This window comes from Pteropus medius, unplaced genomic scaffold (genome assembly GCF_902729225.1).
Source record: "Pteropus medius unplaced genomic scaffold, Ma_sr-lr_union100, whole genome shotgun sequence".
Lineage (NCBI taxonomy): Eukaryota > Metazoa > Chordata > Mammalia > Chiroptera > Pteropodidae > Pteropus > Pteropus medius.
The window spans coordinates 12,012,090-12,040,083 of NW_024350924.1; the positions used below are offsets into that span (position 1 = coordinate 12,012,090).

The following is a 27,994-nucleotide window of genomic DNA, read 5'->3' on the forward strand; positions in this document are numbered from 1 at the left end:
GGCCAGGGCAGAAGGAAGAGGGTAGGCTGCAGATCCGAGAGTGCAGGGTGCCCCGAAGGGGACAGGTCCCGCCAGAGACAGACCTTTTATTAGCAAAAGTAAATGCGTGGGGGGCGGATGGAAAGAGCGGGCCGCAGGCCCAGGGAGAAGGCTCCGGAAGAAGACAGACTCAGTCTACAGGCTGAGATGGGCAGGCGCGGGAGCGGCTCCTGGACCTAGGCCCCCACCCAAGGGGGGCAGTAGGGCGATAAGGGGCGTCTCGCACTCCCCCAGCAGCACGTTCCTGCGCAGCCCTGCGCCTCTGTCCAGCACCTTGGCCTTTAGACTGCGCGCGGCCAGTTCTGAAGGCCCGAGCTCGTCGAAGAAGAAGTCTTCGTTGAAGATGGGGTTGGCACTGCATCTGACCACGCGGCTCCGCTGGCCTCGCGGCCGGATGCGCGGCCGCAGCCCCAGCACCACGAAGCAGCCGCCGCCGCCGCCGCTCCCGGGGCCGGCCCGCGGGCAGGGCAGGCCCTCGGCGCTGACCAGGCGCAGCCGCAGCCGTCCGGGCCCGGCCTGGTACTCGGCCGAGAGCCGCAGCTGCCCGCCGCGGGGCGCGAGGCGCAGCACGCTGTCCTTGGTCGGCCGCAGCTGGCAGTACAGGAAGTCCAGGTGGAACAGCGGTGGCGCCGGTGGCCCCGCGCGGCGCGGCGCGTGCGGGCTGGTGTCCTCCGAGCTGGCCTCCTCCGGCGACAGCGACGGCGGCCTGGGCGACCGGGCCCGCGGCGAGCCGAAGGGCGACGACTCGGGCGACGAGGCCGTGTCGCTGTCGGGGGCCCAGCAGAGGCGCAGGTCCGGGGCGGAGACGTGCAGCCGCGCGGGCGCCGGGGGAAGCCCGCGGGCCGGGGCGCGCGGCGGCGCGTGGAACAGGGACTCGCGCCGGCGCGTGTGCGGGCTCTCGGGCAGAAAGGCCCAGCCCTCGCGGCCCGCCAGGTGCGGCAGCGAGCAGGCCGCGGGCAGGCCCCGGCCGCCCGCCTCGCGCCCCGCCGGGGGCTCGGCGCCGCCGGGGTCCGGGAGCCGCGGCGGGATGAAAAACTGGGGGATGCGATCCGGGGTGAGCACGTTGGGGCAGGTGCGCGCGGGCGCGCCAGGGGCCCGGCGCTTAGGGAACCGGCTGCAGAGCGCCCACCGGGCCCCGGGCTGCGCGGTCCGCGCGGTCCCCACCGTCCCCACCCCGCAGCCAGCTTTCTCCAAGAGCCACATGCGGGGGGGAGGGAGGGGGCGGGATGGAAGTGTCAACTCCTCGAGGCCAGAAGGGTCCAAACGCAGCAGAGTCTCAGCGGAGCTGGGCTGGGCGGGGGAGAAGGGGAGCGGGAGGTGGGCGTGGGTGGTGTTAGGGAAGGACACCCTGCCACCCCGCGTCCTCTCCTGGGGCCCACGGCGCCGCGCACGGCCCCTATTTGAGTAGGAAAAACCGAGCGCAGAGAAGCCCAGGGTCCCGGGGAGAAACGAAGGGGCCCACGGCCAGACAGTCACATTTTCAGATGCGGGCCTCGGACATCCGAGGACACAGACTCTCCCACTGGCACTAAAGGTGTCACCCGCTTCAGAGGTAGAAGGCCCAACACACCCACTAGAGTCCCGGGCTCCTATTAGGAGGCCAGAGTAACACCCGTGTATCAGAGCGTCTGTAGTCACAAACAGGTACCCAGACGCCGTTCATACACAAGCACCCCCCAGGGCGGCTCACCCCTCCCCTCATTCAACACTCAGGCTCTCCTCCAAGGTCTGGTATGGAACCTGTAAGAGCCCCCACGCCTTCCCCCCCTCCTCCTCCCCACACGCTGGCGCTGGCCTGGCCGGGGCTGTGCTCCCCTGTCCCACCCGCGGACTTCTCTGGGCTGAGCCATCCTTCCACCCCAGCTCACCTGCCTCCTCCAGCTCCTCTGCCTTTCGAGGTCGCTCCAGGCCAGAGGCAGACCGGATGCACACCTGGCTGCTGCCTTGCAGAGCCCAGGGCTGGTCCAAGAAATCGCGCCGCCCCCGTACCCTCCACGTGGGGGGCGCAGAATGTCACCCCCCTTAAGCTCTGACGACGGTGCTGCTCCCCACCCCCCAGCCCCACCGCGGCCTGACTCTGCAGGGCGGGGCCTGGCCACCTCCTACTCCTTTCTGCCTGAGGAACCTTGGAGCACAAAGGCAGCATTGATTGCCTGCCACCCCCAGCGGGCCCCAGGAGGCACCGTCACCTTGTGCTGTTGGAGCCCAAGGTGGGCTCTGGCGGGCGCCCGGACTGCAGGCCTCACCTGTGGACCGCCGCTGGGTCCTGACCTCTGGCCTGGAGGCGTGCGGAGCCTCTCCAGCTTGCTCCCCCAGCCCAGTCCTTCTGGGAGGAGCTGGCATGGGCCTGTGCTGCCTACTGCCTACGTATGACCTCTTTTCCTGGATAAACACAGCTCTGTCTCTGCGGCCATCAGCCAGGCCTTCTTAACTCCTTCCTCTAGCCCGGTTTCTGGCAGTGAGCCAACCTCATTCCCCTGGCCTCCTCTGTTGGGCCTGAGCTGCTTGGGAGATGAGGAAGGCTGCTTCAGAGAGGGAGGTGGCCATCAGGGGCCAGCAGCTTCCATCCCTTGGTGCCACACTGGCCCCACCCCAGCCCTCCTAGGTGAAGCCTATAGCCATGGCCACGCAAATCACATTTTCTGCAAAGCTCTCCTCCCTGGAACCCTGCCTTGGCCCTATTATCCCAGTTCTGGAGCCATTCCAATGGCTACCAGACAGAGTGACTTTCAGTGGCTGTTATCTGCAAGACAGAGTTCAAACTCCACAGCAGGGTTTATGAACCCTTTTGGTGGCCTGCCCCGGCCCCCTGCCCCACTGAGGCCCTGCCTGTTCCCCGAGGTCACCGTGCTCTTTCGCCCCTCTGTGCCTTTGCTCTTGCTGTCCCCTGCCCGCCTGGTGAACACCACTTAACTTTTGAGACTCGGTTCAAGCAGAGCTTCCTCTGGAAAGCCTTTTCTGATCGCTTTCATCAAGTAAAATGGACCCCTTTCTCCCTTTGGGTTTGCACTACACCCATGACAGCAGCCAGGGTGGGGTGAGGGGAGCTGAGGGGACACTGTGACTCTGCCTGGCTCGAGGTGGTGTGTCTCGAGGCCAGGGGTCCTGTCTTTCGTTGCGGTGTGCTCGGCACCTCACCCAGTGCCAGGAGCCTGGCAGGTGAATTCTTCCCTTTGGTGCCAGCTGAGAAGGCCGGGTGTGGGACACCTAGGGAGGGTTTTGTTACCCAACTGCAGAAAGGTCTTAGGCTGAAAACAGGGCTGTGAGACTTTATTTACTCAGAGGAAAGCGCCCCCTCCCTCGCCTCACTGGTCCCTTCCCTGGTCTGTGGCGGGTCCAGGCAGGCAGGGCCGGCACGGGCGGGCTCTCCTGAAGGCATGGTGACTGTCAGTGGGATGACCCCTCTTCTAGAGGCAGCCGAAGGAAAACACCTGCAGGAGAAGGGCGAGCCGAGGGGCAGGGACAAGGCGGAGATGTCGGGAGCTCGGTGGGCGCTCTGGGCATTTGCATCCAGTTATCCAGTACCTGGCCCCTGTCCTGTGGTGCAGCGTGGGCAACTCACACGCAGGGGAAAAAAAAATCCCGGGGCGACTCTGCCTCCCTCACCCGTGTCTGCAGGACGTGCCCAGTCCCCGGCTAGAAAACCGAGCCCAGCTCCGGACTGGGTCCTTGTCACCCCCCTCCCTTCTGCTTGCTCTGGGGGTAGAGGTGGCAAGACAGGAACTGGGGCCAAAGCACCTGTTTACCTGAGGACTTGGCGTAGACTGTCTGCTGGTCTTTGCTCTGGATGATGCAGCTCATGTAAAGCTTCTGGTCCTCAATCTTTTCGACGTCGATGTTCATTACAGCCAGAGAGCCCAGGGGGATCGAGCTGGGAGAGGAGGCGGCTGAGCTCATCCCCGCCACCGTGATCCCCTGGCCTCCCTCCCTACCCCCCTGTGTCCCCCATCCTTCTTTTCGTCCCACCCTGCCTCAAGGACTTAAGGGACTCTGGGCTCAGGGGCCACCCGCCAGCTCCCGGGGTCGGAGGGCCGGGGAAGGAGAGTGGCAGGCCGCCTTCAGCACTCCCGCTGCCAAGGATGGCCACTCCCTCACTGTTGAAAAGGGCCATGACTTTGGCCAACACCCCCGGGATCCATACTTACTTTTGGAACCTGATGCTGAGGCTTATCGTTATCAGCCCCTCTCCGGCCAGGTAGGCAGTTTTAGCAAAGGCCTCGTCCACCAAGGCTATCAGGGACCCTCCGTGGGCAAACCTGGTATGGGGCGGGGAGCGAGGCCAGGGCTGCAGGCTTCCCCCGACACTTCGACCCCGCAACCCTGTGTGGAGCCACCCTGCCTCTGCCTCTCTCCAGGAAAGGAAAGGAAACAGCACGATCTCGTCCGATCGAACCTGTCACAACCGGCCGAGCTTCCTCCCACGTGGCTGCAGCATGTGTTAGCTACCGCTTGCCACGATTCACTTATTTCACCGGGAAAAATTTTTTTTCCGATAGAGTTAACAGAAAAGTTCAGTCTTCACCTAGACGTTCACCTGTATCCTTTGTCACAGCCTTTAATAAACCGGTAAATATAAATACGTGTTTCCTCGAGTTCTGTGAGCTACTCTCGCAAATTAATTGAACCCGAGGAAGAAGTCGTGGGAACTTCTAATTTGTAGCCAAATCGGACCGAAGTTGTGAGTCATCTGGGGACCTACTACTCGCGATCAACGTCTGGAGTGGGGGGAGTCTTGTGGGACCGAGCCCTTCATCTGTGGGATGTGACACTATCTCCAGGTAGACAGTATTAGAATTGAGTTAAATTGCAGGACACCCAGCCGATGTCGCAGAAAATCGCGTGGCATGGGGAAAATCCTCGCGTTTGGTGACCGGAAGCGTCAGAAGCGAAGCGTTCTAACGTAAGCAGAGCGGAAGACACACAGGGAAGACGCAGTAGAGAACAGCTAGGATCCTTCCTACCCGGGAGGTGGGCTGAACGGGGTGTTTACAATCCAGCTGTAATCTCTTCTCTGGACACCCCCAGTCCACCGGCCTCAGCGTTGCAAGGTGCTTCTCTGCCTCCCCCGCCCCATCTCCACGAGCCCCTAAACAAGAGCCAGCTACACTTCACCCCATCCCTGCCTTCTTGGGGTTTATCTTCTTCAAAAGGGAGGCGATCCTGGGCCTGTGTTGGGCTCTGACCTAGGCCCCCAGTGTCCGCATGCACTCGTGGGGGAAGCGGCGTCCCCACAGAAGAGGCCTCTGAGACGGCCACGGTGACCAAGGGCTGAGGTCTCTCTCCGCCGCCTGCAGAGGTGCTGACACCTGCTAAGTCTCTGAATTCTGCTTAACTGGTCCTGAGTCCTTCTCAGACCTTGGCACTCTGCAGCCGCTCCTCCCCCTCCTTGTTCTCCCTTGCAGGAGCTCTGGCACCATCGACGGCCTTCAATGACTGTCCAGAGCAGACACAGGGATGGAGGAGAAGGCAGACGGCCGTGGACTTGGTGGTTAGGCCTTTGGCAAGAGGCTCAGGGCCGGCCTGATTGATCTTGTGGATGTGTTTATGTCCAGAGCGAGTTCTTTCCTGAGTCTCTTCCAAGTCTGGAGGCAGCAGAGCACCGTGGAGAGAGCAAGCTCCTGGACTAGAGTCCTGCATTTGACCCTGATGGACTGTGCTACCTCGGGCAAGTTACCTTACCTCTGTGTCTGAGCTTGCCCTGGGGTAACACGTGGTGTGGACAGATGGTGTCTGACAGCTATGTCGTGCTTTATGGCGCACGAGCACGTACACGTCGGCCCACAATGGTGTACCACTCTGGCAAATAGGTATCATTGCCCTGGGTTTTAGATAAGGAGACTGAGGGTCAGAGGTTAAACTGCTTGCATGGGGTCCCAAGGCCAGAAGTGGCAGAGCGGGATTGGAAGCCCGGCTCCTAATCCTAGATCTTGTTCTCTTCCAAGTTCACCACATTCCTCTCAAAGCGGCCTCTGAGACCCCTTCTTACCGGAAAATTCCCAGACTCAATAAGGAGGCTCTCCCTCACCTGCACAGCGGGACTGGACCAGATGACCCGGCCGTCCTCCCAGGCCTGATAGTGTGAGGCTGAAGCCCAGTGCACCCCCCAACCTGGCTCCTTAGGGAGAGGTACAGCCCCAGGGGCCTGGTGCATGCGGGATCCACCTGTGAAGCCCAGCCCAGGACGCGGTCAAGGCCGCCCACCCTGTCCCAGCCTGTAGTCTTACCCTGGGATCCCCTCCAGGTAGGGACCTGGTTGGAAAAGACAGACGGACTTCTTCTGGGACGGTTGGAAAAAAATGACATACTCGTAGCCCTGTCCTTCCACCTGGATGCACCTGGTGAAGAGGCGGCTGTCGCCTTTGTCTGCGGAGAGACAGGTGGTGTCGCAGCTGGAGAAGGGGGTGCATGAAGGCTTGGGCCCCGCTCCGGGTGCAGGGCGGCCGTTCAGGCCATTCAAGCACGGGTCGAGGAGAAGACCAGAGGACACCCAGGCCCCCTGTCGGGGACCAGAGGCACCGCCCTGTCCCCACCCCACCCCCCTTTCCGGAGGGAGAAACTCTGAGGAAGTTCAGAAAGTCCTGGGTGAGGTGCAGAGGGGGTCGGGGACAGGTCAAGGCTTTCACAGACCTCGAACACTGGAAATTAAAAATGTAACTCACGTCATTCACACAGTGAAATAAGTCAAACTTCTGACCCACCCCCGCCCCACCAAGACAACCACAGCAACTATGTCCTTCATGGATGGCTACAAATTCCTTTAAAAAAATCACTCTGGCGCCCCTGCTTCGTGCCATAAACCCCAGGGGTGGTCTGCCTGCTGCACCACCCATTCGTCCCGGGGCAGGAAGGCCACCTGCACGGATGAGCGCGACAAGAGCACGTGGACGCACGCTGACGCGCATGCGCACGCGCACGTGAAGTCTGGAGGCAGAAGGCTCTGTCAGTCTCAGCGCTGGCGTCGTGGACCCAGGCGGAGCCGCGATGGCGTGCCCGAGCCTGCGGTGGGGGACGGGCCCCCGAGGCCTTTTGGGGTGGGGGAGGGGGGCTTGGGATGAGGCAGGATGGCAGAGAGCAGAGCTGGCAGTTCCTGGGTGGTGCCTCTAGGGTGCGCTCTCTTCAGATGGAGGGCGGGGGTGCTGGAGAGTGGACAGGACACTCCGTCTACCTGCCTGGGGCTGCGGCATGGAGGGTGGAGGTAGACACCAGAATGAAGCCCTGGCTGAAACCCGGGTGGCGGCTCGTGACCTTCCCTCCCAAGTGCCTCTGAGCACAGGGAAGGGGGCTGGGCTGGGCGGCTGGAACCTGGTCCTGGTGCCCTCTCAGGCCAGGCCTTACCGGAGGTCACTGCTAACGTGGATGGCAGCTTGAACCCTTGGAGGTGGTCTTTGTTGGACTTGAAGGAGGGTATTTTGACCCAGCCATTGGTCTTGGTCTTCTCCAGGAATTCCTGGTACAGGCTCAGCATGTCCGGACACCAGCTGGGGTTGGGAAGGGCATAATCCTTCAAATCTGTCTTCTTCGGGCAGAATATTGAGACCTGGGCAGGAAAAATCAGGGGGACTAGCCAGCTTCCTGGGAGCTGCTGCATGGGCTGTGGGACTTCTGGGTGGTGTGCACCTGCACTCGTGGGCCCCTCAGTCCCCTCCGCCAGAGTCCCTTGAGGGAAATGGCCCATCTTCCTTCCTTGCACAGGGTTTGGAGACCCCTGTGGGCATCTGCTCCGTTGTTTTAAAACCTGCGAGCTGCTAGCGCTGGCCGCATCGTACAGATGGGGAAACTGCAAGATGGCTAAGGCTGCCAGGCTGTGAGCGTGAGAGCCGAAGGTCGGCTCAGAGCCCCTCATGAGACACTATATTCTCTAGGGGGTTGACCACAGGTGGCGAAGGCCACGGCTACCACTCCCACACTTGACGGGCTACTTCGGCTCTGTCTACAGCTGTGTGCATGTCGTGGCATGCTTTGGGCTTCCACAGAGGTGTGGTACCATTTGTGGGACTAGGAGGGGTCCTCTCCGGCATCAGGTGCTCACACGCCAGTCCCAGCTGCAGGCAGTGAGCCAGCCACTCGCCAGGACCACACACAGGCCCCTTCCTCTGGGGATGCCTCGAATCAGCTGCAGCACTCCCAGTGTCATGGGAGGGAAGCGACTCACCTGGTGGCCACATAAAAGCAGACTGGGAAGAAATGGTCTTCCTGGTCTTAGTTTTGGGTCTGGGCTACTTGGGGTCCCAAAGTACCTTGCCCACCTATGCCAGCCACGATCTAGGAAGGGGAGTTTGGGGGTGTTCCTTGTGCCCTAGGCCCCTGGGAGAAGGGCCATCCATCCTGCTGGGCTGGGGACCCACTCACCAGGGAGTCTACGGAGGATCCGAATGCTGAGGTGGGGCTGAGTCCGGGCAGGACGCGGGGGCCACCGGGGAGGGCTCTGCGGTGGCCCAGTCTCGCTGCCACTTGGAAGCCCGTTCTTATCATAGCGAGCACAGGGATGGGAGTCCGCAGGCTGCCGGCTGACTCTTGAGGAAGCGGCCAGGCGAGTGAGTGTGTGCCTTTCAGTGGCGCTTTGGGGTTGTGAGTGTGGCTCCCTCTCAGGCCTCTCTCTTTTGTATCTCGCAACTTTCCTCAGCCAGCTTTTATTTCGGGGCAAGGTGGAACTGGTTCGACACACCTGAAGATGGCGGGGGCCTTCATCTGGTCCCAGCCACACCCTGCACCCAGGATGGGGCGGATGCTGTGTAGGCGTGAAGGCCTAACAGGACCAGCTCCAATTCAGAAAAGAGTGTTTCTTAAAGGAGCAGGGAAGTGCGTGAAGAAAGAGCACGGGCTCGAAGAGCTGGCCTGGAGCTTCGGTGGGAGAACCCAAGGTAAGGAGGGCTGTCTCTTGATTGGAGTGGTGTGTGTGTGTGTGTGTGTGTGTGTGTGTAACATTTGTGGCATGTGCTCCCCAAGCTTTGGTGGGATTCTGGGACTCAGGAAACCAAGTCACAGCCCCTAGCCACCCACCTCTTTTACCCCTGACAAGGGGGAGCACAGGAAGGCTTCACTTGCTGGTCCCCACGGGGGATAGGGGTCCGAAGGGGGAAGTCTTGGAGGGGAGGACAGAAAATCATTTAGGAGGAAGCAGCTTGGCAAGGGCACTCTGGTGTTTTGAGACCCCCAAGGAGGGGTGATGAGGGCAGACCGTGCTGGGGTGACGTGGGGAGTGGAGCAGTGGAGGCTTCTTCGCCGTGAAGCCTGGAAAAAAGATGGATGGCTTTGAGTGGAGGAGAGCGAGGGGCGCTCAGCCAGGATCTGCAGGGCTGTGGGCTGTTTTGGTGATAGTGTTTCTTCTATTGAATTAAAACTGCCAGTTTTCAAGTAAAAGTACCAGTTTCTAGCTCACTAGAATAACGCATATCCCAAGGGTCAGAACGGTGCACAGGTGGAATTATAATAATGATAATGATGACATTTTGGTAGGTTCTGAAAGACCAAACTGATTTAATATGGAAATGTAAAGGTTTTATCCCACACTCTGTATTTGGCTAGGAGACTAGACTATAAATATTTTCACCTCTTGTGACGCTTTGAACGCAAATTCCTCGAGGACTGAGGGAACCAGTGTTTTGATCGATTCAGGTTCTGGGTCTAACCAAAAATATGTAAATGAATTGCCAACGTTTGGAACCAGAGAGTCTCGTAGGAAACAGAAGGTTGGGGATCTCTGGGTAGGTGGAAAGTTCTGGGGAGTGTGCACCTTCGCCCCCGCGCTGCAGCAGTTGGCCTGAGCAGGCGGTCACCTGCGCCCTCTGCCCGTCCCAGGCCCCCCACGGTGCCGGGCAGCTTCATTCCCTCCGCCAGCCTCTCCGGGTGACTCTGGATTTGGAAGACTTGGAAGACGGGACAGGAAGAGACAGGAGAGAGAAGGGGAAGGGGCTGAAGTGGAGTCGGAGGAAGTGAGGGCGGGGAGGGGCTCCACAGGGGCCCCGGAGCCTGGGAGCTGACCCAGCAAGCTCGGGAGGGGGGCAATGTTTATCCCCCCAAGAGGAGCCGGAAGCTGACCCTGGAGAGGAGATCCTTGTTTCACTGCCCGAGAGCCCCGTGGGGCCTGTGTGGTCACGCTCACACAGTCAATCTCTTTGCAGACCATATGGCCCAGGGGTGGGGGTGGGGGCGGATCTGCACCTCTTGTCACCTGACTGGAGAAGTAGCACCCTCTGAGATCACAGGAAAAATAGATATTGGCCTTTGCCCCTCATTCTGTTATGGCGTGAATGATTCTAAGACCCACGGAGCCAGTTGAGATTAATTATGAACCTTTATTAGCCGGCCGGTGACTGACTCTACCACGCAGGGTTAGAAGAGATCAGCCCTGAGCTTCCCGAAGAGGCAGCTTCGAAAGCCTCCAACTACATCCTTGAATAAGCAGATTACAAGAAGCAGAACTTAGCCATTAACGTTTTGTACAAAGATAAATGTATCCGGGGAACTCAGATCAAACAGGGCCTGGCAGACGGTTTTATCATCTGCACCTTGGACTGTTGCGCTTCTCCTGGGGTGGGCGCCTGGAGATGTCACCTCCCTGTAACCGAAGAATTTCCTCTTTTACATTCCTGGCAGGGAACTCCTAAATCCCTGGAATTTCCGGGGTGAAAGTAGTGTCCCTTGTTGTAATGAGGTGACTCTGGCTGGGTTCCGGGGGTGGGGGCTGGTCACCAGAAAGACGAAGCCATGATCAGAAGCTTGGGACTCTCAGCCGCTCCTTCCATCCTTCAGGACGGGGAGAGGGTCTGGAGCTGAGTTAATGAATGATGCACCTGCACGAGGAAGCCTCCATGAAACTCCCAAAGTGTGGGGTTTGGAGAGCTCCCAGGTCGGCACACCCCAACTCCTTGGAGACTGAAGCCGTCCCACGACTCGCCCTGGGTCCCTCTCCGTGTGGCTCTTCATCTGTGTCCTTTATCACAGCCTTCGTTCTGTAAGAAGCGGGGAAGCTTCAGAGCTGCCCCGAGCTCTGGGAACTGTGCTGGCAGATGATCCAGGCCAAGGATGGTGTGGTGGCAGGAACGGCCGATTTGCAGCCGACTCAGAAGCTGTGGGTAACCCGGGGACCCACTGCTTTCTACTGGCTTCTGAAATTGTAAAAGTGGGAATTCTCCAGTTACAGGGAGGTGACATCTCCAGGCGCCCACCCCAGGAGAAGCACAACATTCCAAGGTGCAGATGATAAAACCGTCTGCCAGGCCCTGTTTGATCTGAGTTCCCCGGATACATTTATTTTTGTACAAAATGTTAAAGGCTGACTTCTGCTTCTTGTAATGTGCTTATTCAAGGATGTAGTTGGAGGCTTTCTAAGCTGCCTCCTCTAGAAGCTCGGGGCTGATCTCTTCTAACCCTGCGTGGTAGAGAGTCAGTCGCCGGCGGCTAATGAAGGCTCATAATTCATCTCAATTGGCTCCGTGGGTCTTAGAATCGTTCGCACCATAACATTTGGAGGCCCCAGCGAGATCTCTCCAGCGGGGGAGATCTCCTAAGACCCGCGACTCCGGCTGCCTTGGGCGAGGACCTGCCCGGACCTGCCCGTCCAGGGGATGGCCGCTGAGAGACGTTCCTCAGCCCCGGGCGCCAGGCAGACTCGCCCAGGAGGGCAGGTGGACAAAAAGGTTTAATTCTGTAACAGCTGGGCACGAGCCATCTAGATCAGCTTCACCGATGAGTCAGACTGCGCTTGGACCTGTCTGTCGGCGGGCCCTAAAGGGAACTAGAGGAAGGCTGGACGCAGCAATCCTTCCCTAGTCCGGTCAAGGTCTGAGACGTCAGACTTGACCCCGGGTATTCAGTTTTCTGGTGCGCTAGCGTTTTGTGTCACCTGTAGTTTGTCTTGTCCGTCTGTATTGTGTCTGTCTGTCCGGACCGGCCGAATGTACCGTTACCCTCCTATTGCTTTAGGCTTCATAAGTTTACTTAGTTCGATTCTTTCCTTAGGTCTGGCCTCCGTGGCCCTGCCCGACTGGACGTTAGGTCAGAGGCTGATCCTAGCCCTGGCTTATTTGGCTTTTGTGGAGATTTTCTCTTTTCTTGCCTGTCTTTACTAACATGGGTCAGGCTTCCTCCTCGAATCGTCCTACCCCTCTGCAGTGCCTCCTTAACCAATTTAAGGATTTTAAGAGACGAGCCCAAGCCTACAGAGCTAATGTCACTCCCTTCGACCTCCAAAGGTTCTGCCAGTTAGAGTGGCCCACATTTGGAACAGGGCGGCCATCAGAGGGGTCACTCGACATGCAAACAGCCTTTCAGGTGCCGGATATCATCTACAGAGATCCCAGCCACCCTGATCAGGCTCCATATATCGATGTGTGGGTCGATATCGTTTCCGATGCCCCCAAGTACTTGAAGGGCTGCCACTGTGGTCAAGAGTCAAGGGCGACTCCCAAGCCTACCCTTCTCTCAGCTCCGAAGGGGCAAAAGGAGAAACCGTCCGGCCAGACACCCAACTCTCTTTACCCTGTCTTACAGGAACTCCCTGAGGACCCCGAGATCACTACTCCTCCCCCTTACTCCCCTCATAACCCGTTCCTGTCTCCATCCAACCGGGAGGCAGAACCTCTCTGGAGCCCTCCCCACACCCGCACTGGAGCTGTGTATCGGCCCCCACAAGACCCTGACCCTGCTCCTGATTCCTCGAACCAGGCAGCAGTCCTGGCCCCGCTTCGGCAATTGGCACCCCCGGTTGGGGGAGAAACCCAGAGGCCATTCATGGTCTATGTCTCTTTCTCCACCAGCGATTTATACAGTTGGAAACACCAGAACCCCTCGTTCTCAGAGAAACCCCAGGGATGAATCTCTCTCCTAGAGACTATTTTCTTTACCCAGCAGCCGACTTGGGACGATTGTCAGCAACTCCTCCAGGTCCTGTTTACCTCAGAGGAGCGGGAGCGGATCCTGAGAGAGGCTGCAAGGATGGTATTAGAGCCCAACGGGCAGCCTTCCACCGACCCGGCCCACGTCCAGCATGTTTTCCTGAACACCTGTCCGCCTTGGGACCCCAACACCGACCAAGGTAAGGAGGCCGTCCAGCGGTATCGCCAGCTTCTGCTCCAGGGCCTCCGGTCTGCCGCCCGACGACCCATTAACTTATCTCAGGTAAGCGAGGTCATCCAAGCTAAGGATGAATCGCCGGTGACGTTCCTGGAATGACTTTTAGAGTCGTACCGGTTGTATACCCCTATTGACCCAGAGGACCCTAATAATAGGAGGGCTGTGAATTTAGCCTTTGTCAGTCAGTCGGCCCCAGATATTAGAAAGAAATTGCAGAGGATGGAAGGGTTTGAAGGAAAGAACCTGTCTGAGCTGGTCGAGAGAGCCCGAGTATTCAACAATAGAGATGAGGTAGATAGAGCACAGACCAAGAAGATGCCCAAGGTCCCGCTTGCCACCATGCAAGGAGCCAATCCAAAGGGCCCTGTCCTCTAGTCGGACGGAGGCTATTCTGAGGATACCCCAGCTGCGCACCAAGCGACAGGTTTGAGAGTTTCTGGGAGCAGTAGGTTACTGCAGGCTTTGGATTCCGGGGTTCGGAGAAATAGCTAAGCCCCTGTACACCAGTACCGGAGGGAAAGGAGAGGACTTAGCCTGGGGAAAGGAAGAAAGGAAGGCATTTGAAGCCCCGCAGGCAGCCCTGCCCACAGCCCCTGCATTCGCCCTGCCCGACCTGGAAAATCCATTCCAGCTCTTTGGTACCGAGGTGCGGGGAATCGCGAAAGGGGTCCTGACACAGATCCTAGGACCCTGGAAGCGACCAGTTGCGTACTTCTCCAAAAGATTGGACTACGTGGCAGCAGGATGGCCCAACTGTCCGAGGGCGCCGGCTGCCACTGCAATCCTCACCAAGGAAGCCCTAAGACTGACACTGGGGCAGACCTTCAGGTCATCGCCCCACACGCAGTTGAGTCAGTGCTTCGCAGTCCACCGGACCGGTGCATTTCCAATGCTCGAATCACCCAGTATCAGGTCCTGCTTCTCAACCCACCCCACGTACAGTTCCTGAAAACTGCTGCATTCAACCAGCCACCCTACTGTCTGACGATGACCCTCGCCAACCCCTACATGACCGTCTTGAGGTCCCAGAGAACGTCACCTGCACCAGACCGGATCTGACAGACAGCCCTTGGCCGAACCTGGACGCTACTCTATTTACGGATGGGAGTAGCTTCGTCTCAGGAGTCAGGTATGCTGGGGCTGCAGTGGTTACCACCAAGACTGTCATCTGGGCACGAGCCCTAAGCCATGGAACTAGCTCAGCGGGCTGAACTAGTAGCAGTGACTCAAGCTCTGCTGTGGGGTGAAAACAAGACTGTTAACATTTACGCGGACAGCAGCTGTGCCTTTGCCACGGCACATGGACACGGGGCGTTATATAAGGAAAGGGGGCTACTGACCTCGGGAGGAAAAGAAATCAAGAATAAGGAAAAAATACCAGCCCTGCTTGAGGCAATTTGGCTGCCAAAGAAAGTGATGATCATCCACGGCCCAGGGCACCAGAACTCGGGCTCTGAGGTAGCACAAGGCAACTCCTTCACTGATCAGACAGCAAAGGAGGCCGCCCGAAAACCAGTGGGGCCGATTGACATTCCGCCAGCCCTACCGCCCAGAGTGCTGACAGACACCCCTACCTACACTCCAGGGGAAGCTGAGCTATGCAACAAGCGGGGAGGGAAAGAGGAATCTCCTGGGTGGATTAGGCTCCCGGATGGCCGCATCGTAGTACCTGAGGCCTTGGGCCGAGACCTCATCACCCAGGTTCACCAGAGCACTCACCTGGGAGGGACCAAGTTAATTGAACTGTTGAAAAGAGACTATTACATCCCGCGGCTGCAACGAATGGCCAAGCAGGTATCAGCTGGTGCCACGTCTGCGCACAAGTGAATCCAGGGCCCTCCAAGGAAGTATGACAGGGGACGAGGCTTCGTGGACGGGCGCCGGGGGAACACTGGGAGTTGGATTTCACTGAGGTCAGCCCGGGAACCTTCGGATTCAAGTACTTGCTTGTGTTCACCGACACTTTTTCAGGATGGATTGAAGCCTTTCTCACCAAGCAGGAGACAGCTCAGGTAGTAGCAAAGAAATTAGTCTCAGAAATAGTGCCTCGATTCGGCCTGCCCATAACACTGGGATCCGACAACGGCCCGGCGTTCATCGCCCAGACCAGCCAATCTCTAGCAAAGGTGTTAGGGATCAATTGGAAATTGCATTGCATTTATAGGCCACAGAGTTCAGGGCAAGTAGAAAGAATGAATAGAACCTTGAAAGAAACCTTAACTAAGTTCAAGCCGGAAACTGGCGAAAACTGGGTGAGCCTCCTCCCCTTTGCCCTGTTAAGGGCATGGTGCACACCCTATCGTAAGGGCATCACGCCTTATGAGATAATGTTTGGAAGACTCCTCTCCTCTCCTCCCCAAGTTAGGGGAAGAAAAGCTAACAGAAGTTCATAATTTTTCACTGCTTAAGTCTTTGCAGGCCCTCCATCTCGCACGGCAGGAGACCCACCAACTGGTCTCTGCCACCAGAACAACCGCTCGGCATCCAGTCCAGCCACACAACCACGCTCCAGGTGATTGGATCTGGGTGAAGAAGGTACAGCCTGCTTCTCTTGAGCCCCGCTGGGATGGACCTTTCCCTGTCATCCTCACAACACCCACCGCGGTCAAGGTAGCTGGACGCCGACATTCGATTCACCATAGTGAATACCTCTAGCCAACCTATTTTCAGTGTAGATCTATGTGCCATCCGGGCAGCCTGGCAAAGCTCACTCTGGGAGACTTACGAGGCCAGGGCACTTGTACCCACTCTGCTGGCTATCCCTTCAGCACCTCCCCCTACGCCCAGAATTGTGACAGCATCGCTCCCACGGACACTACTCCTCCGTTTTATTTAGTTGCCCCAAAGGCACCTGGTTTGCCTGTAATACCGGGCTAACCCCCTGTATCAGCTCCAACTGCTGGTCCCAGGGGACATACGGCTTCTGTGTACTAGTTCACGTTATCCCTCAAGTGTATTTCTACTCCGGGGAAGGGGGCCGCGAACATTTCCAGTACGTAGCCTATCACATTGCAAAGAGGGCGCCTATCCTAGTACCTGCACTAGTAGGCCTAGGTGTGGCAGGATCAACCGCTGCTGGAGCGGCAACCTTAGTAACGGGGATTCTAACTACTGGACCCTGAGTCAACAAGTAGACAAGGACTTGCAAGACTTAGAGACATCAGTTTCTCACCTAGAGACCTCCGTGAACTCCCTAGCAGAGGTGGTCTTACAGAATAGGAGAGGGCTGGATCTCCTCTTCCTGAAACAGGGAGGTCTCTGCGTGGCTCTGGGCGAAACCTGCTGTTTCTATGCTAATCATTCAGGTATTATCAGAGATAGTTTAGCCCTGGTCAGACAGAGACTCCGTGACAGAGAAGAACAACGTCAGCGGACAGGGTCTTAGTATGAGAACCTGTTCAACGGATCCCCTTGGTTAACTACGCTGCTTACGTCCATCACAGGACCCCTAATGCTGGTATTTCTGGAGTCGCTATTTGGCCCCTGTGTAATTAATTAGATAACCGCCTATGTCAGAAAGCGGGTCCAGGCAGTAAAACTCATGGTCCTCAGAACAAACTACCAACCGCTCCAAGTCGGAGAATCAATGATTTGATTTCTCTTGGACAACCAGCGGGGCATGTCAAAGTGGAAATTCTGCAGTTTCAGGGAGATGGTGTCTCCAGGCGCCAGCTCCCAGAGAGAGCAGTTACTCAGTTACAGGGAGGTGACATCTCCAGGTGCCCGCCCCAGGAGAAGCACAACATTCCATCGTGTAGATGATTAAACCGTCTGCCAGGCCCTGTTTGATCTGAGTTCCCCTGGATACATTTATTTTTGTACAAAATGTTAAAGGCTGACTTCTGCTTCTTGTAATGTGCTTATTCAAGGATGTAGTTGGAGGCTTTCTAAGCTGCCTCCTCGGGAAGCTCGGGGCCGATCTCCTCTAGCCCTGTGTGGTAGAGTCAGTCGCCGGCGGCTAACGAAGGCTCATAATTCATCTCAGTTGGCTCCATGGGTCTTAGAATCGTTCACGCCATAACAGAATGAGTGGGGCGCCATTGTGTGGGACCGAGCCCTTCGCCGGCACCGGCTCTGGCTGGGATCATGGAGACCCGCCTGGGGTCGGGGAAAACACCCTTCACGTCCAGAGTCGGACGTGTCGTGTGGAGAGCGGAGGAGGAACACGGACTTTTTCTTACAGATCCCTGCCCCGCTCTAGTTTCACAGGTTTTGGTTAAATCGACTTTCAAGTATTTATGTCGTTAGGGGTACACAAATGACGTTCGCAGCCTTACCTCAGATTGTAGTCACAGTTCCTTTCTCGTGAAACTCTTCTCCTCCTTGAGTTGATGACCACCAAGGTTCGGCTGGACGCCGTGGTCCGGGGGGACCGAAGGGGTTGACCCGTGGCTGAGATGATCAAGTGTCACCCAGCGAAGCAGCAGAGGTGACCGAGGCCTTGGTGGGGTCAGCATCGCTTCTCGGGCCCGGGCCCTTTCTTTCTGTTTTCAGGCTCCCACATTTCAGCTCACGCCCCCCTCCTTCTTGGCTTCCCCCCGACACAAGCTGGCCGTGCCGCAGCCCTCGGTCCCCCCGGCCTGCCCTCTTCCCTGCTGCCCGCCAAATAAGTTCGTGGGATATTTAAATACAAAAGAGGAAAATTATTACATTTCCAGAAATCTGACACAGTCGCGGGGGGCCCCGGAGGCCCTCTCAGATGACCCTTCCAGACACGGGGCGGCGTGGCCAGGAGGCAGGCCGGCCTCTGCCTGCTGTGTTGGTGGGGATCCCAGCACCCTGAGGTGCTTCTGTCAGGATGACCTCCGTCTGGCCCTTCTGGACGAGAAAGGAACCTCCCCAGCAGGCTTCCTAGTGCCATTGCTATTTAATCCTCTGTGAACTTGGTCCGTCCTGAAGACTTGGCCCCAGAGGTGATTTCTGGAGGCTCCAGACTGCCCATTTCCGTGCTCCTTCACACTCTGCCCAGGTTGGCTTCCCTCATTTTCTTGACCTTCTCCTGAGCTAAGGGCCAGGGGGCGGGCTGGGCAGGAGCAGCTGTGCTCAGTGGAGAGTGACGGGCAAAAGTGGGGTGCTCAGAGGGGGTGGTCCTGGCTCTGCTCCACTCAGGAGCCCCTGATGGAACGCGGGCCCGGTGTCAGTCCTTCTGATTGTCCAAGGATAGGCAGCAGGAACCCAGAGCTTCATAAGAAACCTTCTGACTTTTAAATGTTATGACTGATTATAAAAATATTGCAAGAGCCAAACCTACATCTCTGCCTGGATCTCGCCCTGCGGGCTGCTGGCCCACAAGGCAGTCCTCAGCTCATCCCTGCTGCTTATCTGCCCCAGATCTCGCTCGTCACACCCCCCCCATCAGCCGTCTTTTCCTAGTTCCCTCTGGGAAAGACCTGCCTGAGGTTCATTTTACACCCTAGATACCTGCCCACAGTGAGGCCCTTGGAAAGGGTGAAACTGTCCCATGTCAAAATCGGTGAGTCAGCTGACTCTACTCTCTTCAGAGTTTTTGCTTCGCCCAGTGGAGAGTGACGGGCAAAAGTGGGGTGCTCAGAGGGGGTGGTCCTGGCTCTGCTCCACTCAGGAGCCCCTGAGGCTCTGGGTCTTCGCCATGGGTGGAAGGAATTCATAGGGAAGCTTGAGAAGAAGCCAGGCCTCAGACCAGCCAAGACAGAGAAACGGCTGTCTTCACGTAGCCTGGGCCACAGGATGCAGCGCAAAGACCTCGATGCCAAGTGGTTTGCCCAGAGGGGCCGTGGGCGGCTGGGCTGGCAAGAGGCAACAGGCAACGCCTCTCACAGCTTGGTTATAAAGGTTGCAAAAGATACACACCCTCTGCCCAAGGGGCCACGCTCCCTCTCCCAGGTGGATCTTCCGTCCAGGCCACCAGAACTTCCTCCATGGCAGTGGTGGGTTGTTTCTTTCTCCCTATTTGCGTGCTCCCTGCACCAGCCCTTTTAACGTCCTTCAAGCACTTTTCCTTTGCATCCACCGCAACTTGGCTACCTGTTTGGCACAAGAGGCCCAGCTTTTGGCCTAGTTCGGCTTTCGACATGCCGGCCTCACTAAGCTTAACCGTTTCGAGCTTTCGAAAGAGACAGGGGGGCTCTGCCTTTCACTCAAACGCTTGAGGCGACTGTCGGGTTATGAACTGGCATCATCTCAATATTGCGCCCCAGGGAATAGAGAGGCAGGAGGAGAGGGGGGAGAGAGACGGGACTGGACAGTTAGTGGAGCAGTGGGAACAGAGATTTACTGGTTGAGTTCACCCTCTGTGGGCGTGGTTCACGGACGTGGTTGCCCTCAATTACAGCGGCAACAGCAAAGACCTCAGATGGCCAGGATGAGTAAATATTAAAACAATGGAAGTTTGAAATGTTGAGAGAATTACTAAAGGGTGACCCAGAGGCATGGAGTGAATGGAGGTGAAGTACAATCCAACAGGAGTTTCATCTACCAGCCAGGGGACGCCTGAGACCACCCGGGTTGGGACACAGGTGCGGGACATACCTTCCCTAGCGCCTTCGGAGGGAGCGTGGCCTTGCGGACAGCTTGGTTTTGGACTTCCGGTCTTCAGAACTGTGAGATAGTGAGTTTCTGTGGTTTGAAGCTACCTGTGTGGTCCTTTTTATGGCATCCGTAACGCTATGGTCTGAACACTAAAGACTAATGCCTGAGGTGACGGTGGGTGGGCGGGGCCTTTGGGAGGTCTTTGGGCTGTGTGGGCGGAGCCCCCGTGAATGGGATCGGTGCCCTTACCAAAGGGGCTCCCCTCCCTCCACACGAGGCCACAGTGAGGAGGTGCCAGCTATGAAGCTGGGAGTGAGCCCTCACCTGACGGTGACTGTGGGAATCTGGCACCTTGATCTTGGACTTTCTATCTCCAGGACCGAGCGATAAACGTCTGTTTACAGGCCCGGCCCTCCCCCCGCCCCCGGTCTGTTACAGCAGCAGGCTCCTCCCCGGGATGACACCGGCACAGGCTACGTTAAAAACGAAGTGAGTGGTTTAAGCCTCAGAATCCAAGACAGCTGATTTGAGGTGTCTATTCCTTTAGGAAGTAGCGGTGTTTCCCACCGGAGTCAGAAAGATCTGTTTGGAGACAGCAGAGCTGGCTCCGTTGTCACACACGCACACACGTACACATATACACGCGTGTGTATACGCACTCCGCCCACATAGTTATTCCTTCCTTTGGTGTCCTGGCATTGCTCAGTTTGCAGTAAAAGTTTCAGTTATGAATCTTTTCTCCAGTCTGCAGTGGGGCAGATGTCACCTTAAGGACCGCGATAATTTGAGGAAGACCAAACACTCATCTTAAAGGGATACAAGGTATTTCTGTGTTATAAATGGTTTCTAAGGTGGAAACGGAGCTCCCGCGGCTGTACTGGGAAGACGGTTTGGGAAGGTGCTGTGAGCAGGCTTCATTCTACGGGGGTGGGGGGTGGAGGCCACGGCTCTCTTGGGGAAGGAGAACCTTTTGCGGGGTGATGTGGAATTCGCCGGAAGCTCTTTCATGTCTCACTTTTTTCAAGATTCAGCTGTACAAATAAACCTAAACAAAAAACCAGAAGATGATTATGAGTCAATTGACTTCAACCTGACGGGAATTCTTTAAGTAGAAATATGTATTAAAAAAAAAAAAGGCATTTCGATTCATATCTGTACCCTCAGATATGAATCAACTTTTGACTGTCTCGGTGGGTCATCACCACTTCCACGAGAGATGCTGAGAGGGGCAGAAGGGAGCAAAATGACAACGAAGTCATCTGGTGCTTTTATGATCCCGAAAGGTTTAGTGAGACAGGAAGTATAAACCACAGCCTGGAACGGGGTTTTTAAAATGACTGTGGATTCAAATTATTCCTGATCTTCTTCCTGCTTCTTTTACTCATCATTCCTGCAAACAGTTGATAGTTAGGTGAAGAGAAAAAAGGATTTCTTAAGACACAGAAAGCATTGACTGTAAAGGAGAAAATTTAACAAACGTGACCACGTTTGTATCAAAAACTACTGTTCCTAAAAAAAAGAAACCTTAAAGCAAATACAAGGCAACTTACATGCCAAAAGGGGAAGAGTGTGCGGATTATGTAGCCAGCGAAAAGGTCGGTTTAATATAAAATAGCGAAGAGCTATTAGTGAGAAAACTATGAGGTGGGGCGGGGGAAGGAAGCAAAAGAAGCCGAGCAAACAGGAGTTTCGCAGAATGGGAAAGAACGTGGTTAACGAATGTACGAAGAGATGCTCGACTCCACATGTGATCTGGGAAATGCAAATGAGCATTACACTGAGATTCCATTTCCTAACCACTGGCTTGGCAAACTTCCGGAAGTCTGATTTTACCAATGGCTGCAGAAGGTAGGGACCACGAGGATCTCATATATCGCTGGTGGGAGTGAACTGCTACAGCTTTAGACAACAATCGGACGTTCTCCTGCAAGGCTGAAACGCTCACACTCTACAGCCCAGAAATTCTACTCCTAAGCGTACGCCAAGCTCTTGCCCACGCCCAGGAGACATGAATGACAGCGTTCACAGCGCAAAAGGCACTTAAAACAAAAGCTATGATGAGACAAAGAAGGACCCTGTAATCCCGCCTCTGAGTACTGATCCGAAGAAACACAAAACACTACTTCGAAGGGACATTGGGGCATCGTGTGCTCACTACCATGGCCGAGATGTGGCAGCAACCCAGGTGTCCATCAACGGATGAGTGGAGAAAGAACAGGTGGTACATACATCTGGTGGAAGGTGACTCGGCCATGAAAAAGAGTGAGATCTTGCCATCTGTGACGACACGGATGGGCCTAGAGGGTATTGTGTGGAGTGGACTTGGTCGGACCGAGAAAGACAAATGCCATTTGATTTCACTGACACGTGGAATGTAAAGAACAAAAGAAACAAACAGGCGACACAGAAACTCAGATACGGAGAATGTTTTGATGGCTGCCAGAGGGGAGGGGGTTAGGGGGATGGGTGAAAAAGGGGGAGAGATTAAGAGGTACAAATTGACAGCTACAAAATAGCCACGGGGATGGAAAGTACAGTATAGGGAATATAGTCGATAATATTGTAACAACTACATATGGGTCCTAGATTTATCAGTGTGATCACTTTGTAAGGTATACAAATGTGTAATCATTGTGTTGTATACCAGAACTAATATAGTACTGTATGTCAACTGTGACTGAAAAATAAAAAAATGATTAAAAAAAAAAAGATTGTTCACGACAGTCGCATTCGTAACAGTTAGAGGCCCACCGTCAGAAGAGAGAAATCCACCATGACATAGTCACACAGTGGGATATTACACAGCAATAAAAACAAACAAATTGCATAGCCAGCAACATGGGCGAACCTCAGTACCATGAAGCCGAGTGACAAAAAAAAATCAAGTCTCAGATGAGCACATGTGGCTTGATCTCTTGTCTATAAACTTCAAAAACAAACTCTGAATAATATATTCCTTAGGTGGTAAGAACAAAAACAAACAAACGAACGAAGCACAAAGGAATAAAACCCACAAAATTCTAGAGCAGAGTCACTTCGGGCGGGGGGAAAAGCAGGAGGAGATGGGGGAAAGTAATTAGGCAGGATAAACTAAGATTAAGATTCTGGTTCTTGTTTGATGGTAGGTTCCAGGGTGTTTATTATTCAATTAAAAAGATAAATACATAGGTGAATAAGAAAGTTGAAAGACCACCGTTCATGAACCAGTGGTGACTGTGTGTCCTCAGTCAAAGTTGATGATTAACCTAAACCTGTGCCCTCTGAGGTCCGTTAAAATAAAAGAATACAAACGAACAAAAAGCTCTGGATATCTAAATTCACGTGTCTAAATCCGAAGTGAATGACGAGAGGCTGGCGGGGCCGCTCACGTGCGAAGGCCCCGTGAGAGCCGGGAGTTGGGCGATGCGCAGGGAGAAACTGGGAAGCGTTTCTATGGGAAGGAAGGGACCGGCATCTCTGAGACAGCGGTAACATGCTGTGATTTCTTTGCTCCTTGAAAACAAATATTCATGTCTGTACTCAAGTTTGCAATCTTTTTCTTAAGTCTGGCTTCCTGAATTGCATAAGCTTTACGCCCCACCAAGCCTAGCTCCTGTCCTGGCACCCCGTTCAGGAAACCGCTTACGCAAGGTACAGAAGGCAGACAGTGGAATGTCTCCCCAGCCTACCCGGTCACCTTCCCAGGGGCAGCCGATGTTCACGGGCGTGACGTTCCTGAAATAGTCTATGCGATTCCATACCGATAGTTTGGCCTCCCTCCCGTATCTTACTTTTTATTGGGAAATAATTTCGAGCTTACAGAAAAACCGTGAGAGTACGAAGAACCGTTTCCTCCCGACACACTGGAGGGGGGAAAACCAAATCTGTGCCCACCGACGATACACAAAGCTGCCCACTACGGGGTCACGTGCACGAGCAAAGGGCCGGGAGGACGCACGCGTCTGGCCTCGAGTCCAGCCCGCAGGGTGGGCTTCGTTCTCGTCCTCTCTCTTTTTTTCACGATGGGAACCCCCTTGTGTGACAGTGAGAAACCTGGCTCCCATTATGACCGCCCGCCCGTCCACAGGCCAGCCTCACCCTGCGGGCTCTGACCCCCTCCGCTGGACCCCTCCTCTCCCAGAGCCTACCATGTCCGGCTCTTCAGGAAGGAAGAAAAGGGTGAACGGGAAAGAGGAAGAGCAGGAGGAGAACAAGAAGCCCTCTGTCCCTTCCACGGTTACGACGCACGGCATTGGCTGGGCGGCATCTTGCGCTGCCCATTCCATACGCAGGGGGGGTGGCTCCATATCGGGCATACGGAGTTTCCTCATTCTTATTTATATGTGGCAGTAAAATTCCATTTGCAGTTTTTTATGGCATACACCAATACAGTTTGGATGGAGACTGCCAGGCTCTCTTTAGCCTCCTATCTGTAGGTATCTCTGTGTTTGTCAAGCGTCTTTGCTATTCAAATAACTCTTATAGAGGAGACACGTTACTGGACCCTCGGTGACTTCCCTGTAATTTTGCACATGTTAGCATACAATTGAAGTCCTGAAACATGTGAGTCATGAGGATATAATAATTTTAATTTCAATATTGACAAACTCCCTAAGGGCGTGTACAATAGACCTTTGACTTCGTCTTGGATGATAGGGAGCTAAATTTCTGAATATTATGACTCTCATGAAACCAAAACCAAAAAAAACACCCCCAAAACAAACCCTGCCCCAAAAATAAGAAAAAAAAAAAAAAAAAAGGAAAAATAAAAAACCAAACCAAACAAAAACATCCAAACCAAACTAAACCCAACCAGAAAAAGAGTGGCGGCTTCTTACTTTTTGCCTCTGAGTACAGGGTCTTCTCATCAGCACTGTGAACACTAGAGGAAAGAAACACTTTCCTTTCTTCAATTTTATCAACTTGGCCATTTATCACAACAACCGAGCCAATGGGGATAGGTCTGCAGAAAAAAAAAAATGGAAAAAAAAAATCAGTTTTTATCAGATTTCTGTAACACCAAGAGATGGTCAAGGACATGGCAAGGGGTGGAAACTTTTGACACCTGATGTCAGTGGGTGCTGACTGTCTTAGATCAAACATTCCTTAAAGGGGCTGATGTCCCCCTTGCTCCCAAGCAGCCCCCCATTCTCCGGCTGCTTCTGGGCATTGCGCCCCTGACTGCCCTTCTGGGTTAGGTTCAAAGGTTCAGGGATCCCAGCTTGTGATGGCACAGGCTGTCCCATCCGAAGATCCAGAGCGAAGTCTGAAGGGAGCTGAAAGCCTTTAAAGACGGGGCCATGGGATGATCGCCAGGAGGCTTCCCTCATTTTGTCTGTCATGATCAACATTTCTCGCCAACCCCTTTAGGATAACTTTCACTACAAAGACACCTAATAGCAACACGTTTCTGGTAACAGCTTGATGTGCTAAGCCAGTGCTGTCTGATAGAACTTTCCACGATGACAGATATGTTCCCTCTCTGAGTGGTCCAATATGGTAGCCGCAGGTGGCAGAGCATTGCAAATGCGGCTACTGGGAATGAGAAACTGAATCTTTAAATGTATTTAATGTTAATCGATTGACATTTAAATTTAAATAGCTACATGCGAGTAGTGGCTAGAGGCACCCTTCGAGAATCCTGGCGATACAGCACTACAGTGAAAAAGATCTCTTTAAAGGAGAAATTTCAGCTGGCAGAAACAACGCAGAACAGGATGCTGTGATTTACGCTCCTATAGTAGTAGCACCACGTGGATGAAGGAGCTACTCTGGGTGAGAAGGGACTACACTGGGAAAGGTACCTGAGGAGGAAGGACCCAGGGGAAAGCGGGACTGAGGCATGAACGGCATCACTGAACACCTGCACCCGGCCACGCCTGTCTTCTCATTCACATCATTCACATTGGCCAACAGCTCTCTTTTCTTTAAGCTAGTGTGAGTTGAGTTCTAGCTCTTGCATCGGAAAGAGTCCTTGATTAATAAGAGAGGCTAAGAGAAAAGGTCTCAGCAAATACAAAACGATATAACCGCTATGTTCATAGAGTATAATTTTGTAAATATAAGTAATATTTAGGCATAGGTTAGTTTGGTTGGCAGAGAAAACAGGCTTCAGATCATTTTCCTTAATCCAGTTTTGCTAGACAACTTCCTGAGACTTGTATCAGAGGCAGAAAAGGTAATAAAGATAAAAGCGAACTTGAAAGAGAAAAGAGAAAACGCATACACAACAGAGAGGCTTAACGAAGCCAAAGGATGGCTCTTTTCGAAGACTGATAATCTCTGGCGAGATAGATCAAGAAAAACAAGAGAGAGCGGAAATACATACTATTAAGACTAAAAACACGTAACTATTGATTTAGCTGAGATTAAAAAAAAAAACAAAACAACATTCAGAATACCGTGAATGACTTTGTGTCAATAAATTTGAAAGCTTAGATGAAATGGAAAATCTTGCAGAAAAAGATGATATCCAAACTGGAAAAAAAAAAAAAAAATTAGGGAGCCTGAAGAGTGAATAAGGAAGATACCGAGGCCTGAGAGGATAGAGAAGCCCCACTTGGGAAGAAGCCCCCGTCTCTGGACCATTCTGGGGTAAGACCCTCACTGACAAGCAGCAGCACGGCAGACTGTACCTAGTCTCTCGATTTCAGCAAGTAGAACGTCAGGGCCGTAATAGTAGCTAGCGTTCCCGCAGCTGATTCACTACAGACTTTAAAAAAAATTCTCTTCTTTTTGACTTCTAATTGAATGTGGCCAGAGAACTTGGCCTGTGAGATTCCGATTCTTTGAAATTTATTGAGATTTGATTTATGGACCAATATATGATCAATTTTTGTAAATGCCCCATGTGTGCTTGGGAAGAAAGTGTATTTTTCTCTAATTACTGGATACAGGCTTCTATATATGCTCAATAAATTGTACTTGTTATCTCGTGGTGTTTAAATTTTCTAATTTTTTGTTTTGTCTACTTGCTCTATCAGTTTGCTTTGAAATCTCCTACTATGAAAGTGGATCGTTGTCAGTTTCTCTCTACGATGCTACTAATTTTGTTTATATACTTTGAAGTTATTTTACTAGGTACATACTGACTTAGAACTGTTCCTATCAGCTATTGAACTGAATCTTTTATTATTAGGAAGTAGCCTTCTCTATTCCTAATATTACTTTTTAAAATAATTTATTATCATTATTTTTTTGGATATTCCAACTCTTTTCTGGTTAGCTTTTTCCCGGCATATTTTTGTTTCCTTTTAAACTTCTCTGTGTCCTGTTTTAGATGTTTCATATCAAAACAGTTTACGGCTTTTTACATTTTAAAACTCGGTTTTCTCACCGAGTTTTAAACTGATGGTTTGGTCCATTTATATATTTAGTTTATTTAGTGATTTATTTAGGCTTATTTCTGTTGTCTTATTTTGGCATTCTATTTGACACGTTTTTTCTGACCCTCTTTTTTCCTTCCTGCATTTAAAAAAAATTGAATTCTTTCTATCTATCTATCTATCTATCTATCTATCTATCTATGTATCTATCTATCTATCATCTAATCCATCTATCCATTCATCTTAGTTTTTACTCTTCTTTTGGTTTAGGCTTTATTTACACACTCATTCACCTTCCCCACTGAAAAATAAAGAGATGTTCAAACCCTAATAATGTCCCCCCAACAAATGACATGCTAACCTCAGAAAAATATAGGTATTGACATCTTAAAGAAATTAATCAAACCCAGAAGGAAAAAATTTTAATAGGTTAAGTGTAGGTGAAATGATAAGTCTTGTGATCATTGAGAAATAATTTCGTGTTGGAGGCATTTCGAAAAACTACCAGATTAGGCTTGTTATATTATTTACTGATGTGTTCAGGAGAATTTGATTCTGTTTTAAATTAATGTTTCGGTCTTTAAAATACATATTAAATATTTACAATTTATAGGTCTGGATTTATTACCATGTCTGTGGTTGTCTTAGTTGCCGGCCCTGAATCTGGGTGATAACACCACCAGTTAAGGGACCACCTCGCCCATCTCCTTTAATGAGAGTAAATGCGTGTGCTGGCTCCTGCTCCCAGGATGCCTCCTCCGTCCTTCTCCTCAGTTCTGCGGCCCAGGATATGTGATGGCTCTTGCTGACACTCTGGACTGTAAATATGCGAGCCAGAAGGAGCCTGTGACTCTGGGGACCAGGGAGCTGCCATACTAGCCTAGGCTGGCTTCTTCTAGACTTCTTTTCCATCAATTTCCATCTCGTTTAAGATATTTTTATTTCAAAGTCACTGTTATTGGCAGCTGGAGAGGGAGAAGTTAAAGCAGCTGGCCTCCAATTCATTGAGGGGGGGCAGGCAGAGTGTGTGAGTGTGTGTGTGAGTGTGTGTGTGTGAGTGTGTGAGTATG

The 27,994-nt window shown here is 53.6% G+C and overlaps 2 protein-coding genes across 7 annotated transcripts; both read right to left on the bottom strand.

The window, feature by feature from the left end:
* Positions 1 to 33: 33 nt before the first annotated feature.
* C2CD4D (C2 calcium dependent domain containing 4D) lies at positions 34 to 3,910 on the bottom strand. 4 transcript variants are annotated; one of them, XM_039841640.1, is made up of 2 exons: positions 3,786 to 3,910; positions 34 to 1,329 (listed from the first exon to the last, which is right to left on the bottom strand). In XM_039841640.1, the coding sequence occupies exon 2, from the start codon at positions 1,240 to 1,242 to the stop codon at positions 175 to 177; it is 1,068 nt and encodes a 355-aa protein (XP_039697574.1). In that variant the 5' UTR covers positions 1,243 to 1,329; positions 3,786 to 3,910; the 3' UTR covers positions 34 to 174. The 4 variants fall into 4 exon arrangements, with proteins under 4 accessions (XP_039697574.1, XP_039697575.1, XP_039697571.1 ...); XM_039841641.1 differs by lacking the exon at positions 3,786 to 3,910 and adding an exon at positions 2,286 to 3,135; XM_039841637.1 differs by lacking the exon at positions 3,786 to 3,910 and adding an exon at positions 2,085 to 3,135 and having other exon boundaries at positions 34 to 1,214.
* On the bottom strand, positions 3,289 to 27,988 carry THEM5 (thioesterase superfamily member 5). 3 transcript variants are annotated; one of them, XM_039841642.1, is made up of 9 exons: positions 25,404 to 27,988; positions 24,438 to 24,562; positions 17,391 to 20,665; positions 8,389 to 9,270; positions 7,375 to 7,576; positions 6,264 to 6,402; positions 4,185 to 4,295; positions 3,786 to 3,910; positions 3,289 to 3,470 (listed from the first exon to the last, which is right to left on the bottom strand). In XM_039841642.1, exons 4-9 carry the CDS (start codon positions 8,509 to 8,511, stop codon positions 3,427 to 3,429), a joined length of 744 nt encoding a protein of 247 aa, XP_039697576.1. In that variant the 5' UTR covers positions 8,512 to 9,270; positions 17,391 to 20,665; positions 24,438 to 24,562; positions 25,404 to 27,988; the 3' UTR covers positions 3,289 to 3,426. The 3 variants fall into 3 exon arrangements, 1 of the variants encoding a protein (XP_039697576.1); XR_005648287.1 differs by lacking the exons at positions 3,289 to 3,470; positions 3,786 to 3,910; positions 4,185 to 4,295; ... (1 more) ...; positions 7,375 to 7,576; positions 8,389 to 9,270 and adding an exon at positions 9,891 to 9,905 and having other exon boundaries at positions 25,404 to 26,049; XR_005648286.1 differs by lacking the exons at positions 3,289 to 3,470; positions 3,786 to 3,910; positions 4,185 to 4,295; ... (1 more) ...; positions 7,375 to 7,576; positions 8,389 to 9,270 and adding an exon at positions 10,600 to 11,147 and having other exon boundaries at positions 25,404 to 26,049.
* Positions 27,989 to 27,994: the final 6 nt, after the last annotated feature.